General features: G+C 43.8%; 1 protein-coding gene across 3 annotated transcripts in view; it reads left to right on the forward strand.

Moving 5' to 3' along the window:
- Nucleotides 1-16,365, forward strand: part of ICE2 (interactor of little elongation complex ELL subunit 2) — a 58,137-nt gene continuing 41,772 nt past the window's right edge. For all 3 annotated transcript variants that reach the window (XR_003369634.1, XR_003369635.1, XM_026648251.2), the window contains exons 1-3: nt 1-82; nt 2,240-2,344; nt 15,285-15,552. Coding sequence is in view for 1 of the 3 variants with exons in the window: in XM_026648251.2 (XP_026504036.1) it covers nt 54-82; nt 2,240-2,344; nt 15,285-15,552 (402 nt within the window). In the remaining 2 variants the exon portion in view is untranslated. The remainder of the gene's footprint in view (nt 83-2,239; nt 2,345-15,284; nt 15,553-16,365) is intronic.

The following is a 16,365-nucleotide window of genomic DNA, read 5'->3' on the forward strand; positions in this document are numbered from 1 at the left end:
TGCCGTTGCCGGGAGGAGGGGCACGCGCCCCTCCGGGGAGTAGCGCAGCCAAGATGGAGGCTGGTGAGAAGCGGCTCACCTGGTGAGTATGTGTAGTTCTGCCCCGGCGCTGGGGGGCTCAGGCCCTGCTGAGGTCGGGTCTCCCCCGGCGCGGTGCTGTGTGCAGAGCGGGGGCACAACCCCCTGCTGCGCTGACTGTCCCCAGCGTGTGTGCGCGACGGGGGGACGGGGCCCCTCTGACAGGCCGCCGCACCGTAGCGGGGTCGTGTAGCTCAGAGCCTCTGCGAGCCACCCGGTATCGCCCATCCCCTTGCTGCTGAGCTCGAGTAACCAACGCGCCATCGCTGTAGCCTCAGAGATTCCCCACTCGCTGCTTCCACATCGCCTTTCCCGCTGCCCAGGTGCTCGGGGTCCCCGCCCTTGGCCCGCTCGTGTGGACGGGGCAGAGGCGATCGCTGGAACCACCGCGTGCTCTGACCCCCGGCCCGCTGTTGTGTAGCGAGGGGTCTGGGTAAGAACTAATTAAAGCCTGATCCCCTGCAGTAGGAGCTGCCTGCCTCGTTGTTGTCCCCGCGATCGCCTACAAATAAAACTGAAACCGTTAACAACTGAAAAGCGCTAATGCGGAGCAGGCAATGCAGTAGTCAAAACGCCAGCACCCTGTCTGTACTATAACTCTCTCCCTCGGGAGCAGTGGTGGGAAATCTCGGGCGGGGGAGTCCATGGACACAGCAGTGCAATCTAGCAAGGGATGGGACTGGGAGCTAGTCAATTCAGAGGCTCTGCTTCAAGCAATACCTACATTATCCCTGATCTGTGATAGGTGCTGGACACATCTGGGGTCACATATTAAAAATAATACACCTCTACCCCGATATAACGTGACCCACTATAACACGAATTCGGGTATAACGCGGTAAAGCAGTGCTCGGGGGGGGGGCGGGGCTGCGCACTCTGGCGGATCAAAACAAGTTTGATATAACGCAGTTTCACCTATAATATGGTAAGATGTTTTTGCTCCCGAGGACAGTGTTATATTGAGGTAGAGGTGTATCTTTGTCTTTCTCTCCTTCATTCCACCTGCATCTTTCACATAGGGAAGGGGTTTGATCAGCAGTTAATTGAACTAATGCTGCAATACTAATGCCCCTATAATAATTTTATATAATGTTTTAAATTGTCATTTATTAATACAGCACATAGATGTGCCAGTGATTTTTGCAGATAAATAAAATGAAATTCTTTCCCTAATGAGCTTACATTTTACAGCCTTGATACTGCAAAGAGTTGTGCAAGTGCTTGACTGTAAACATATTCATAAGCTTTTGCAAGACCAAGGTTCATACCTACAAATGCTTGACAAATTTTATGTTTCATGAAGAAATCACCCACTAATGAAATACAACCACCACTCAGATGAAAAATAGGATGTGTTTAATATGTCAGACCAACACTACACGGTAGGACAAGAAGTTTAGGACAAAAATTGAAAAAATACCTTATCTGGTTGAGATTACCAGACATATTTTAAGTAGGTGGATTGTAATTACCCTTGATGCAGTATGGTTATTTAGCAGGTAGTGGAGGAGAGAGGAAGAAATTATAATTATTTGCATTACTTTTATTCAGAAGAATCCTAAAGTACTTTATAAATGTACAGCGTGGGGGCACAGAGCCATGACTGTCACCAGTGTGTGTGTGTTGGGGGGAGTGGGTCCCTCTGACATGCTGCCGCACTGCAGCTCGTAGTGGCTATTCCACAGTGCAGGAAGATTCAACATTGTCAAAACTTTTTTTCCATATTATTTTCCAAATGGAATTCCAGTAAAATTGACCCAACTTTGTGAAGTGTTTTGATTTGAATCACAATATTCCGACAAAATATGGCTCCATAAATTTTCTCTGACCAGCTCAAGAAATTTACCCCATCCTATCTGTAAACTTTCTTTTGAATAGTGCGGAACAAGTTCATTTTAATGTTGAAATGAAACATTAGGTTAGCTATATCCCTCTGAGGAGGAGGAGGAGAGTGTGAACATTATAGATAACATTCTCCCCCTTTTTCACACAGAATTATATATACCTTATTTCTTAGTGATTCAAAGAATCATTTTTCAAATTCTGAGAGTTTGGTCACTCAGATATTGTCCTTAAGTTGGTGTCAGTAACCATATAGTCAATGTTGTGTTTTGTGTGATTGAACTGTAAGTACATGTTGTCTCTTTTTTAAAAAAAACAGGAATGTTTCACCAAAAAATGGTGTTGAAGTATTTTTCTCACGAGACATTTGTGAAAAATATTCCTTGTCTCCAACTATCTCTGAACTGTGGATTTTGTCAAACAAGTAAGTATTTTCTTTCAGCTGTTGTGAGTGTTCTCCCTGTTGTCTGTCTGCTTCCTTTCAAAACATGCTTTTTTCCCCTCTTATTTTAATTGAAAAACAAAACAGCAAGGGTGGGGGGAACTTTGTTACCCAACATGTGAGGAAACTCATTGGTTTGACAGATATGCACTGGTCTCTGCCCTCTTTCTTGGGACCTCGTAAAGCAGGAGACCTCCTGGGGCCTTGGGTAGTGATCTGATTCTCTGCTTCCTCACTGATACCAAAGAAGAAAAACTTAAGCAAAACTCCTTTCACTGGCAACTTCCAAAGATCCTGCTTCCTGTGGCCTAATATATTTGGTGAGGCTGGCTGTGTCCCACTCCCTGACTCTCTATCTCATTTGGAGAAGGCTGGTGATGTTGTCTGAGTTAGAATCCCATTTATTCATGTCTTTTAAATCCATTTCTCTGTCTTCTGTCTATTCATGTCTCAATTCTTTGAGGGGGTCAACAAGCCCTCAATTCTTTGAGGGGTTCAGTGGATATAGTGTACTTAAATTTTCAGAAAGCCTTCGACTAGGTCACTCACCAAAGGCTCTTCGGGAAAGTAAGCTGTCATGACCTAAGAGGGAACATCCTCTCATGGATTGGTAACTGGTTAAAAGATAGGAAACAAAGGGTAGGAATAAATGGTCAGTTTTCAGAATAGAGAGAAGTAAATAGTGGTGTTCCCCAGGGATCTGTACTGGGACCAGTCCTATTCAACATATTCATAAATGATCTGGAAAAAGGGGTAAACAGTGTGGTGGCAAAATTTGCAGATGATACAAAACTACTCAAGATAGTTAAGTCCCAAGCAGACCGTGAAGAGCTACGAAAGTATCTCTCAAAACTGGGTGACTGGGCAACAAAATGGCAGATGAAATTCAATGTTGATAAATGCAAAGTAACGAACATTGGGAAACATAATCCCAACTATACATATAAAATGATAGGGGTCTAAATTAGCTGTTACCACTTAAGAAAGAGATCTTGGAGTTATTGTGGATAGTTCTCTGAAAACACCCACTCGGTGTGGAGTGGCAATAAAAAAAATTTTGGGAATCATGAAGAAAGGGATAATAAGACAGAAAATATCCTATTGCCTCTATATAAATCTATGTTACGCCCACATCTTGAACACTGCGTGCAGATGTGGTCGCCCCATCTCCAAAAAAAAAAAAAAGATATTTTGGACTAGAAAAAGTTCAGAAAAGGGCAACAAAAATGATTAGGAGTATGGAACGGCTGCTGTATGAGGAGAGATTAATAAAACTGGGACTTTCCAGCTTGTAAAAGAGATGACTAAGGCGGGGGAGATGACTAAGGGGGGGGATATGATAGAGGTCTATAAAATCATGACTGGTGTGGAGAAAGTAAATAAGGAAGTGTTATTTACTCCTCATAACACAAGAACTAGGGGTCACCAAATGAAATTAATCGGCAGCAGGTTTAAAACAAAAGGAAGTATTTTGCCGGAGGATGTTGTGAAGGCCAAGACTATAACAGGGTTCAGAAAAGAACTAGATAAATTCATGGAGGATAGGTCCATCAATGGCTATTAGCCAGGATGGGCAGGGATGGTGTCCCTAGCCTCTGTTTGCCAGAAGCTGGGAATGGACAACAGGAGATGGATCACTTGATGATTACCTGTTCTGTTCATTTCCTCTGGGGCACCTGGCATTGGCCACTGTCGGAAGACAGGCTATTGGGCAAAATGGACCTTAGGTCTGACCCAGTATGGCCGTTCTTATGCCTATTTACATAGATCCAGCAGTATGCTAGGCGCTTTATAGGCAAGGTCACTGTCTTAAAGAGCAGCTAAGCTAAACAAACTACATTTAGCAGAAAAATGGGAAATGGGTTGCAATAAAAAGCAGCAATGATATTGGCACACATGCTGTTAATTCCACAACTTTTGTTTCTTGTTGTTATTTTGCTAACACTCGTTGAAAGTAGGACTAGCATTTGTAAGGCTTAAGGGAGTTTTCATGCTATATGTCAGAGCACTGGATTCCAAATGAACAGAATACAGATTTGAGGTCACAGTGTTCTGAGAGCTGTTTAGTACATTAAGGCAATGTGACAATCTGCCCTCTTTTCAGTAAACTGAGTATACGTGTTGCTTTTTAATCCATTTCTCTGTCTTCTGACACTTTTTAAAAAAAATTTTATAGGATAAGTAATGTATTTTTTTTTTTTTTAAACTGAATGCATTTCAGAAACCAAATAATTACAGGAATATGTATAGTTTAAATATTTTAGCTCAATAGATACTAAACCAACTGCTTGTAAATCAGTTCCTTCATTTACATATATATGTCGAGACCTGAGATCAGGTTTCTCTTCCTATAGTGGCTTTTGTGGAGTATAGTTGTCCTAGTCAATCCTTGACCTGTCACTATATTGTGCTGTGACTCTGCCCAGTAGGACTTGGACTGATGCTATCTGTCACATAGGCAGATAGAACCATCAGCACTGACCGCCAATGAAATACCGTATATACTCGTTCATAAGCTGACATTTTTGGTAAAAAAAAGTGAAGCATCAAAGAGCGGGGGTTGGCTTATCAACGGGTCTACACCAAAATTTGACGATTTTAAGCACTATTGAGTTATTGAATTGAATATCTAAGACACTGTTGTTTTGTTTACCCGGAGCGTTTGCAGGCACAGAGCCCCTCAGCTCCCAGTGGCCACAGTTCGCCGTTCCCAGCCAATGGAAGCCGCAGGAAGTGGCGTCCAGCACGTCCCTCAGCCTGCGCCGCTTCCCACAGTTCCCATTGGCTGGGAACAGCAAACCGTGGCCACTGGGAGTTGAAGGACTCCGTGCCTGCGGGCGCTCCAGGTAAACAAAACGTCCCGACCTGCCAGCGGCTTACCCTGATGGGCCGGGAGCCAAAGTTTGCCGACCCCTGTTGGAGATCGCTGATGATGGAACGTCAATTCTGGATTCGCTTCTTTAAAAATGTGCTAAAATTTTATTTTTACTTAAATTGTATATTTGTTGTTATAATTGAGATAAAAAGTTTTTTAATATAAATAAAACGTATGGATATCGATTATACAATTTTTCTTAGTTCATGTCCATGTAAACAAAGCACTTAAAAACATGTGCTTCCCTAAAGTTCAATTTTCCTAGTATTAGCTGTTTGCTTTTCCTAGTATTCTACTACAGAACTATATTATAATTATTTTTATAGCGCATATTTATATTGATCATAAAATAACTTATTGATGTCAATACTGCAGCCTTTTAAAGTTGCAAAGGCTTTGTTTAGTGGACTAGATTGGCTTGAAATGAATGCTAAAAGAGCAGTGCTGCAGATCTGCATGGCTTTTGACCCATGCATTTCACAAAATGCTACACCTTACAAGCCAATCAGAAAAATACAATGAACGATAATACTATGACACTGGTGTCAGTCCGCTACTGTGTAATTTGATCTCTTCATGCATTTCTACCAATGGACCTCGTAAGTCTCGAGCCAATCTAAAAATATAACACACAGAATGGATGGAATCGGTAATAAAATTTAAATAGCCTGTTATCGCCGCATCTACAGGGCTGCTTTGAAATAAACAAAGAACAATAATAATTTGACAGTGATAAAGCAGATGACATTCCTATATAAAGTCCTACAAAATCTATAACTAAATTATTATTTTCTAAGATTTTCATACTAGTATTTAAAATGAACAATGGTGAAATCAAAAGAAAATGGTTTGTTTATCTCGCAGCGTTCAAACTTGTTGAATATGCAGCAGCAAACAATAATTGTGCCGCTGCTCGTGACTTCTGTATCAATGAGAAGAAAGTAAGAGATTGGCGAAAAAATAAAACAACACTAAAAGACGTGCCAAGAAGCAAGAAAAAATGTCCAACGAGGTGCGCTTCATTTCCTGAGCTGGAGATAGATCTCAATGATTGGGTTGTTGAATGTCGACAAAATGGGTACGTTGTCATTAGAACTGGAATTCGTGTGCATACTCTGCAAATGTCGAAAGATGACAAATACGAGTCAGTAAAGCTGTCAGTGTTTGTCGCATCAGCGGGTTGGTGTACTCGCTTCATGAACTGTCATGGTCTCTGTCTTCGTCAGCGAACAAAGATAGCGCCAAAGCTACCGAGAGATCTAGAAGAAAAAAATCAAATCTTTCCAAAGGTTTATTATAAAACATCGAAAAGAATATGCATTTAAGCTGTCACAAATAGGAAATATGGATGAAACACCGATGACATTCGATCTCTCGAGCAACAGAACGGTAACCGTTGTTGGTAGAAAAAACAGTTAATTAAAACCACTGGCCATGAAAAAATCCATTTTATGATGGTTTTATCGTGTTTGGCCAATGGATCAAAGCTCCCTCCTGTTGTTGATTTTAAAAGAAAAACCTTGCCTAAAAATATGAAATTTCCTGCTCATGTCATTGTACGTGCACACGAAAAGGGATGGATGGATGAAAGTGGGACTACTGAATGGCTGGAAAAAGTGTGGAATAAGAGACCAGGAGCACTTTTCAAGAAACCTGCTATGCTCGTTTGGGACATGTTCAGGGCACACAAGATGGATGAGGTGAAAAATGTGGCCAAAAAAATGAAAACTACTTTGGCTGTAATATCTGGAGGCTTACCTTCTGTTCTACAACTGCTTGATGTCTGCCTGAACAAACCCTTTAAAGACAGGCTATGCAAAATGTGATCTGAATGGATGTGCTCAGGCATGGTGAAGTTGACAGAAGGCGGGAATCTTATGAAGCCTGAAATCAGTCTGCACGCCCAGTGCGTCAAGGACGAGTGTGAGTCCATTCCCTCAGAAAGGATAGAAAAATCATTTCAGAAATGCTGTATCAGCAATGCATTTGATGGGTCGGAAGACGATGCCATATTTGATGATGACACAACAGAGGCTGATGATGAGAAGGAATCGGAGTCTGAAGATGACACTGCCAACTCTATAATGACAAAGCAAGTGCAGCTGTGACTGAAGCAGAGTTTAATGAACTGTTTGGTGAATCGGAGACTTATTCGGACTTTGAAGGATTTTAAGCCTTTTTAAATAAGTACCTTAGAACAATATGAAACTTTAAAATCAGTAAATGGATATTTAAAACATTGACTGTAATTTTGAAGGTGAATACATATTTGTTCAATTATTAGAATAACAGGTTTTTCGTTAGATTACATTAAAATAATTCTAGCAAAACTTTGGAGTGTTTTCTTGTGACGCCAGTTTTTAAAATATAGCAGGGGTCGGTAAACTTTGGCTCCCGGCCTGTCAGGGTAAGCCATTGGCAGGTCAGGATGTTTTGTTTACCTGGAGTGTCCGCTGGCACGGAGCCCCTCAGCTCCCAGTGGCTGCGGTTTGCCGTTCCCAGCCAATGGGAGCTACAGGAAGCAGCGCAGTCTGAGGGATGTGCTGGCCGCCACTTCCCGCAGCTCCCATTGGCTGGGAACGGAGAACCGCGGCCACTGGAGCTGAGGGGCTCCGTGCCTGTGAATGCTCCAGGTAAACAAAATGTCCAGGCCTGCTAGCGGCTTACCCTGACAGGCTGGGAGCCAAAGTTTGCCAACCCCTGGAATATAGGGTCAGCTTATGAAAGGGTCATACAGCCATTTTTACCTATCCATCTTGTGGGGTTGGCTTATAAACGAACAGGCTAATGAATGAGTATATAGGGTCTTTTGAGCCAGGCGGTTCCCTAATTTCTTTTTTGCCTAAATTCAATTTTAAATTTTATTAAAATGACTAAAATGACTACCAAGACACATTCGGTGCTGTGGGGTGGAGGAAGGAGTGTGTGGAGAGGTATTAGAGGATGAGACAGAGATGAGACTTACAGAATTGCTGTGATCAGGGGAGTTTGGACTGGAGAAATAACTCATTCCAAATGGGAAATATTCTGTTCTTTTCCAGATATTCCAGGAATTTGTGAATCTCTTTATATAGGGACCCCTGATGATAATATTTAACTGAGATTCCACTCTTCTATTCCCTCCCCATCGAAGCTGTAGCTGAGAAGAGGGTGGATTGCATAAAATGAAGGGGGAAATTTTAAACCGTCAGCTTAAATAAAGTATAACTGCAAATATGAATGGAAAGGCCCTGTTGGATTATTTTGGTATGCACCCTGATGAAGATTTTGACAGCACTGCACAGTGAAATAATTTTGAAGTGCTGCCATTTAATTCTGTGCTGAATATAGCCAATTTAAACTGCTAGAATTTTTTGACATTCCTACATTGGCAAATCTGAGTCAGCATCTTGTCGCTGCGGCAGCTTAATTAAATTTGCCAGTTTGTGCCACAAGGATGGACATATTCTTATATTCAGTGAGACAGCTGTGAAGTAGTATTAAGAGTTGCAGACGTGGTACTGTTAGGTATGAATAGCTCTTGTGACATTTTCTAGTGCTGAAATCAAATCACTAAAATATGTTTTTCCAAGATCAGCAGTTAATGTTCATTTTGTTAACCTAAAATATGCTCATTTTTAAGCATAGGTATTGTAAATACATAAGGGCTAAGTAAGCCTTCTTATACTGAAGTTGTTTTAAGATCCAATCTTATTACATACCTTGCTTCCTGTTGCTAGGACCATTTCCTCCTCCATGCCTCTCCTCCTTCTCGTGTCCAGCCAGTGTTATCTTGCTTTAGTAACTGATTCCAGTACTGTTTAGTATTCTAAATGGAGCTCTCAATAGTGTGCTTCATTCTTGGGAAAAATCTTCTCTGCAATTTGGACTTTCCCTGCTGTTAAAATCATGTCTTCTATTTTAAAAGAGGCTTCAGTGTTGAGTACTTCCCTTTTACTATCATAACTTTGGTTCAGGAGTAAGTGAGGCCTAGTTGATTGATTTATAAGTTGTTGACACGCAGTTTAACAAACATAAGTAACACTCAAAGTGGCGTCAGACCCTGCCAGAACAACAGATGCAAAACATGTAGACCAATGGTACTCAGATCTCTGTGGTTCAGGAGCCAAATTAGTGGTCAATATTACCCAAAAGAGCCACAGTGGTGTGAATTCATTGTTTCATTCACTATTATATCTATAATTCTCACAGCAAAATGACTGATAAAGTATTCTACAATTGGTTAATAACATAACAAAAATATCCCGATTGGTTAATAACTTAGATTGTGTCGTGGAAAGAATCACCCACGCAGTGATTTTAGTTCACAGACTCAGAGCCTGAGGCCTTTATTGCAATACATACCAAACGCGTTGGGGTGCAGCTTGAAAGCTAGCACCCCGAACAGCAGCTTGCAAGCTGCTTTTATTTCATTAAACCACAAGCAAGGTACAAACAATATGTCATGAGTTAAGAAATTAGGGACCAATCATAAGCTGGGCATGGGTGAACACGAGCTGATCATGAGCTAGGGAGCTGGGGTTGGGGTCAGTCCTCCCTCCTCCCCTTGCCCACTTTCTTAATTTCCGAGAGGTGGGTGTAGAGGGGGCGCTCGGTGGTTTCCGCAGGGGTGGTGCTCGGCCCTAACTTGGGTACATTTCTTAAGACTTGGTACATGTCACTTTCCGGGGGATTTCGGCAAAGGCTAAGGGGGGGGCTTTTCAGGAGATGCTTAAAGGGGAACTATTATAGGTTATCTGCAGATAGTTGGAATTGGAGAATTTGCAGATAGCCACAACTGCAAGAGTGATTAGCTCTTTGCAAAAGCAATTTCTTAATGTATTTCATAAACTTGCGGTTATTATATTCTGTGTTTCTTTCCTTCCTTCCTTTTCCTTCCTCTGTTACTACTTTTGTCTGGGTTTTGGAAGAGAATTGATTTGAGCAGTATTGTTCAGGCTTTTAGGCCTTCTCTACTCTGCACAAAGGTCACCATCATGACAGCCTTCTGTTGGAGGTGTTTTGGGGCCTGTAGGCCCAGAACTTTGGCTGTCGGAAAGGAGGCCCCCCTGTCCTGTTCCTCCACAATTGGTTAATAATTAAATCAGTGTTTTAATATCATCTGCTGCAAAGAGCCACAGGAGACACATTAAAGAGCCACTTGCAGCTCCTGAGCCTCGTTCTGAGTATCACTACTGTAGATAATCAGCATCTCTCACAACATACATTTCAAGATCTATGGGTCCTACATATGCCTATAATATGTGGTGTACCTCATTCGGTGCACTAAATGTCCCAATAACAGTTATATGGGTGAAACAAGACAATCACTACGCTCTTGAATGAACTCGCACAGAAAAAGGATAAAAGACAAAAACATCATATCACCTGTGGGTGAATGCTTTTCACAAAGTGATCACTCTATATCTGATCTGTCAGTTTGCATCCTCAAAGGCAGCCTGCACAACATCTTAAAAGACAAACCTGGGAGCTTACATTCATAATGTTTCTAGATGCTAATAATCATGGAATGAATAGAAACACTGGATTTATGGCTTATAACAATCTATAGCCCACTAATCCCCCATCCCCTCAGCTTTTTTTTCTCCTGTGACTAGAGAGGTTTTAACGAGCCTCTTCACTTTGAATGGTCTTTTGAAATAGGTGTTAATTACTTATGCCTTGCATCAACCTCGCTGTGGAAGTGTCTTCACTTAAATTTGGGTCCTGCTGGCATAAGTGCCTCTCTATATCGACTTAACACCACCTCCCGGAGCAACATAGGGTTTGTCTTCACTGGCAAGTTTTGTCGATGAAACTAATATCAACATGAAAAAATCGACAAAAACAAAGTCGCCAAAGCGAGTCTACATTTGCTCCCTCTGTCAACAGATTGTGTCCACGTTTGGGCCACCATTGTTGACAGCATGAGCAATGCACTGTGGGTATGTATCCCACAGTGCCTGGTGACACCATCTGTCACTAGGTGTTGTGGGAAGGCGGAAATGGAGCGCGGCGCATTCTGGGACCTGCAAAATGTCCCATCATGCACCGCTTTGTTTCCCAGCCCTCCAATGGTTTCTGGCTTCCTTTCGTGTCATTCTGGCTTTCCTTTCACGCTGTTTTTCCAACTGTCAGTCTTTGCAGTGTGCGCCAGCATCTGCAGTGAGAGAGGATGGATCCTGCACTTCTCTCCTATGCGCTGTTAACTGTTGTGAGGACATTGCGCAAGGCAGCAGAGTTACTCACAGAGTTACTGAGAGAGGATGAATCGCAGGCACCCGAATGTGATATGAACAGCAGCAACTTATCAGTGCTTTTGGCATTCACAGAGCAGCTGCATATGGTAGACCGTCGCTTTTGGGCTAGGGAAAATTGATTGGTGGGATTGCATTGTCATGCAGGTGTGGGATGACTATCAGTGGGTACAGAACTTTAGGATGCGTAAAGCAACCTTCATGGAGCTATGTGCTGAGCTGGCCCCCGACCTGCAGCACAAGAATACCAGAATGAGAGCTGCCCTTTCAGTAGAGAAGCGTGTTGCAATCACTGTGTGGATGATGGCAAATCCAGACTGCTACCGGTCAGTTGCAAATCAATTTGGAGTGGGGAAGTCCACTGTTGGGGCTGTATTAATCCAAGTGTTCAGGGCAGTAAATCATATCCTGCTGCGGATCTGGGAAATGTGCATGAAATAGTGAATGGCTTTGCAGTGATGGGTTTCCCTAACTGTGGCAGGGCGATCGATGGCACACATATTCCAATTTTACCACCAGACCACTTTGCCTCTGAATACATCAATAGGAAGGGATACTTCTCCATGGTGCTGCAGGCGCTTGTGGATCACCAGGGGGGGTTTCACGGACATAAATGCCGGTCTGGAAAGGTGCATGACACACGCATCCTCAGGAGCATTGGCCTGTACAGAAAGCTGCAGACAGAGACTTTCTTTCCAGACCACAAGATCACGGGGGGGGGGATGTGGAAATGCCCATAGTAATCCTGGGAGACCCGACTTACCCCTTACAGCCCTGGCTCATGAAACCTTACACAGGGCACCTGGACAGCAGCAAGGAGCGTTTTCACAACCGGCTCGGCAGGTGCCGCATAGTAGTCAAATGTGCCTTTGGCCGTTTGAAAGCTCGCTGGAGGTGTTTAAATGGCAGGCTAGACCTTACGGAGGATAATATTCCCGTGGTCATAGCCGCGTGCTGCACTTTGCATAATCTGTGTGAATCTAAGGGTAAAATGTTTGCTCAGGTGTGGAGCACTGAGGCAGAGCGCTTAGCTGCACCGTTTGAACAGCCAGATGCTAGGGCTGTCAGAGGAGTCCAGGGGGCTGCTATTAATATCAGAGAGGCTTTGAGGAATCACTTTGACAATGAGGGGCCCTAACACATGTCTGCTTTGGAGTTGCTTCCCTGGTGTATCCAGATGTATAATTTTGGGCCTCAAGATCCATGCAACAAAATGCTTTAGAAGCCTGTTTCCGAGAGTGAATTGATTGCTATATGCTTTTGTAGAACACAGAATAAAAACTCTGTAGCATTATATACCTTAGCCTTTATTTATTGTTAAAAAGGGTAAAATCTCACAACTGTGTGTAGCTCCAGCTATCATTGTGCAAGCTGTGAGAGGGGGTGGAGTGCTGGGGAAACTCAGGAGTGCTTTTCAATTCCCTACACAAGCCGCAGCAACTTACCCAGCGTCTCATCTGCTTCCTGCTCCACATAGAGCACTTCTGGAGTGGAGAAAAGTTCCTGGCTGCCTGCCCCACCGGGCGACCCTGCTGGGAGCTCCACATCCTCTTCTAGCTTCACTTCTTCATCCAGAATTTCAGCCTCCAGCTTACCCCCTCTTTCTGCTGCCTCCGAAGTATCCACGGGGCTATCGGTAGGGTGACCAGGTGTCCAGATTTTATAGGGACTGTCCCTATTTTTGGGTCTTTTTCTTATATAGGCTCCTATTACCCCCCCACCCCGTTCCGATTTTTCACACTTGCTGTCTGGTCACCCTAGCTATCGGCGATGGAGATGGGGTGACCACCGAGGATAGCATTCAGCTCCTTATAGAAGCGGCAGGTCTTAGGTGCACCACCGGAGCAATGGTTTGCCTCCTGCGCCTTATGGTACGCCTGCCTCAGCTCCTTTATCTTTGCTCTGCACTGCTGCGTGTCCCGATCATAGCCCTTTTTGCACAAGCCTCGAGAAATTTGCCCATATGTGTCCCGATTCCTACAGGTCAGTCGCAGCTGCGACTGAACAGACTCCTCTCCCCGTATACTGATCAGATCCAAGAGCTCAGCGGTGGTCCAAGCAGGAGCGCGTTTGGTGCGATAGCCAGCCATGCTTACCTGGAAAGCTCACATAGGAAGCCAGCAAGTAGGAAATGAGATTTAAAATTCCCAGGGCTTGCAACGGGGAGGGGTGGGTTGCCTACAGGGTAGCAGAGTTCAAACCACTGACCAGAGCGGCAGCATGGGAATTGTGGGACACTTTCTAGAGGCCAGTAAAATTGGGGGGCGGAAAGCGTGGTGTCTACACTGGCTGTTGTCAACAGTAAAGGGAGGGGAAAAGACAAAAGTCTCTCACAAGGGTGGAAGTTTTTTGTAGCCAAAACAGCATTTTTTTTCTACAAAAGTCCCATTGCAGTGTGTAAGCTATCGCTGTGTAGAGTCTCAGTCGATATAATTAGGTTGATGCAGTGTCAGTGTAGATGCTGAGTTGCTTAAATCGACTGTTACAGGCCTTCAGGAGCTGTCCCTGAATGCCCCAAAATGACAGTACAATTGATACAAATGCTCTTGGCGAGAATGCACACTGCCAACACAAGGAGTTAAGCTTACAAAAACACAAGCAGTATGCCGACGTAAGTTAATTCGACATAATTTTGTAGTATAAACCTGGCCTAAGCTAGAGAACTTGTCTCTCTGACTAACAGAAGTTGGTCCAATAAATGATATTACCTCACCCATCTTGTGTCTGTAATACCTGTGACCAACACGGCTACAACAACATTGTCTACATAAGTAGCAGATGAGGAAATGAGGCCTCATTCATAGTGAAGACCTTTCCAGAACAAAGAGGACCTGTGTTTTGTGATTGGCTCTCTCATCTAGAAATCCAGTGTAACAAGTTGTTATACGTGATGTTTCCTGGAAAAGTGGAGTTGATCCAGTACAAATAATGACCACGTTTTTCTTCTTTTGAAATCAGTGGTGAAACTCCCATCAGTCCTAGGATTTGGCTGTCTAAAGCACAGAATAATAAAATATAGATGGGGGTATGGTGTTATAACACCATTGTTCTATTAATTATAATTAAGCCTGTGAGTTTGTCACCGAGGTTATGGAAGATTCTGTGACCTCCGTGTCTTCTGCAGTGGCCAGTTCACCTGGCTCAGGAGCAGCTTAGGCAGCTTCTGTGCCAGGTGCACTGGTCGCTGCTGGGGCAGTCTTGGGCCACCGCGCCCTCACCCCCATCCCAGCAGCAGGGTTTGGGTGTGGGAGGGGACAGGGGGTTGGGGCACGGGACGGGGTGAGGTGGGCTCTGGGTGCAGCTCTCTTTGGCCATGGTTCCCGGAGGCCCCCAGCTAAATGCCGGCCAGAGCCCGCCTCGCCCCCTCCCACACCCAAACTCTGCTGCTGCTGGGGGGGGAGGGCGCGGAGCCAGATAGGGAGCCTGCACCAGCAGGGGTCCCGGGCTGCCCACCCCCTCCCCTCCTCCCCAGCACCAGTGAGGGGATCTCGGGCTGTGTGCCACTGCCTGTTCCCTCCTCCCCCTGCACGCAGCCAGGCCTCCCTCCCCCAGCACCCGTGGAACTCCTGGGCACTGTCCCCCTGCAAATTTTATTCACTGGTATTTTTAGTAACAGTCATGGACAGGTCAGGGGCCATGAATTTTTGTTGACTTTTACTAAAAGTACCTGTGAATAAAATGTAGCCTTAATTTGCCCAATGATTGGAAATCTTAAAGTCTTCCATGACTGTCAGCATCAATTTTCTCAAATACAAGTCTTCATGTGAAAAGTGTAAGTTGTAAGTTTTTTCACTTACTACTATTCTTTCAGACATAAAGAAGAAAATGTAGAGGCATCAGTAAACTCTGTAGAAGATGCGAAAACATTTAACACACAGGCTGCAGCTCCAGCTGAGGAGGAAGTTAAACCCACAGCTGATGATAATCCTTTTCCAGAGCCCAGAATCCCCTATCCTTATGTCTCTAGTCTAACTGAGAAGGAGCAGAAAACATATTTATATCTAATGACTAAGTTTTCAAAAAACCCTGCATCCTACCAATTCATTGCAAAACATCAAAGAGAATATTCCCAGTATTTGGTAAGTGTTAAAATTGTCTTTTCTCCTAATATTCCTTGCTGTAATAATCCAAGGAAAATTTTCTAAAAGTCATTTGTAGATAAAAATTTGATTGTAATAATTATAAGTCCTTAAACATTTTCAATTCCGACATGTTTTATCTCCCCAACAATGACATTTGATTTTTTTTAAAGGTAACTAAAAATGTACATTGCTATTTTACTGAGGCTTTTTTACTGAGAATTTTTTAGGATAGTTGATATCCCGTTACTCTAAAAACATAGTTGAATAGTTGCCTTGACGCCTCCTGCTTTCCTGTCCCTAAGTCAGTTGCTATGATGGTAGTTATAGGAGGAATTCAAGTGATGAATTGACCATAAAATAAGTAGTAAGCGGAGGACACACATGTAGAATTTCATAATGTCATGGACAAATGTTTTAACTGTATTAGAAGTTAGATACATCATGATGGCTGCGTCCTTCTGTAATGGGTGGATTAGGTCCGGAGGCCCACAACCCACCCCAGAAAAGGACAGTAGAGTGGTCCCTCAAGCTGCTTAGAGCAGCTGTGTGAGAAGCAGCCAGTCAGGGCCCAGCAATCTAATATAAGAAGAGCTGCAGGGCCAGAGCAAGATCAGTTCCTTGCTAGAGCTGGAGGAGAGTGGATGGTGCATCTGGTTGGCTGAGGGAGCTACAGGACCTCGAGCAAAGCAATGCTGGCAGAGGGTTGGGGGGGGAGGACGCGACGGATCTCCAGCCTGGCTCCAGGCCTGATAAGTCTTCAGATATGTTAAGGACTGTTATAAAGAGGATGGTGATCAATTGTTCTCCATG

The sequence above is a fragment of the Terrapene carolina genome, unplaced genomic scaffold (genome assembly GCF_002925995.2).
Source record: "Terrapene carolina triunguis isolate 2854851 unplaced genomic scaffold, T_m_triunguis-2.0 Scaffold67, whole genome shotgun sequence".
NCBI classification, from domain to species: Eukaryota; Metazoa; Chordata; order Testudines; family Emydidae; genus Terrapene; species Terrapene triunguis.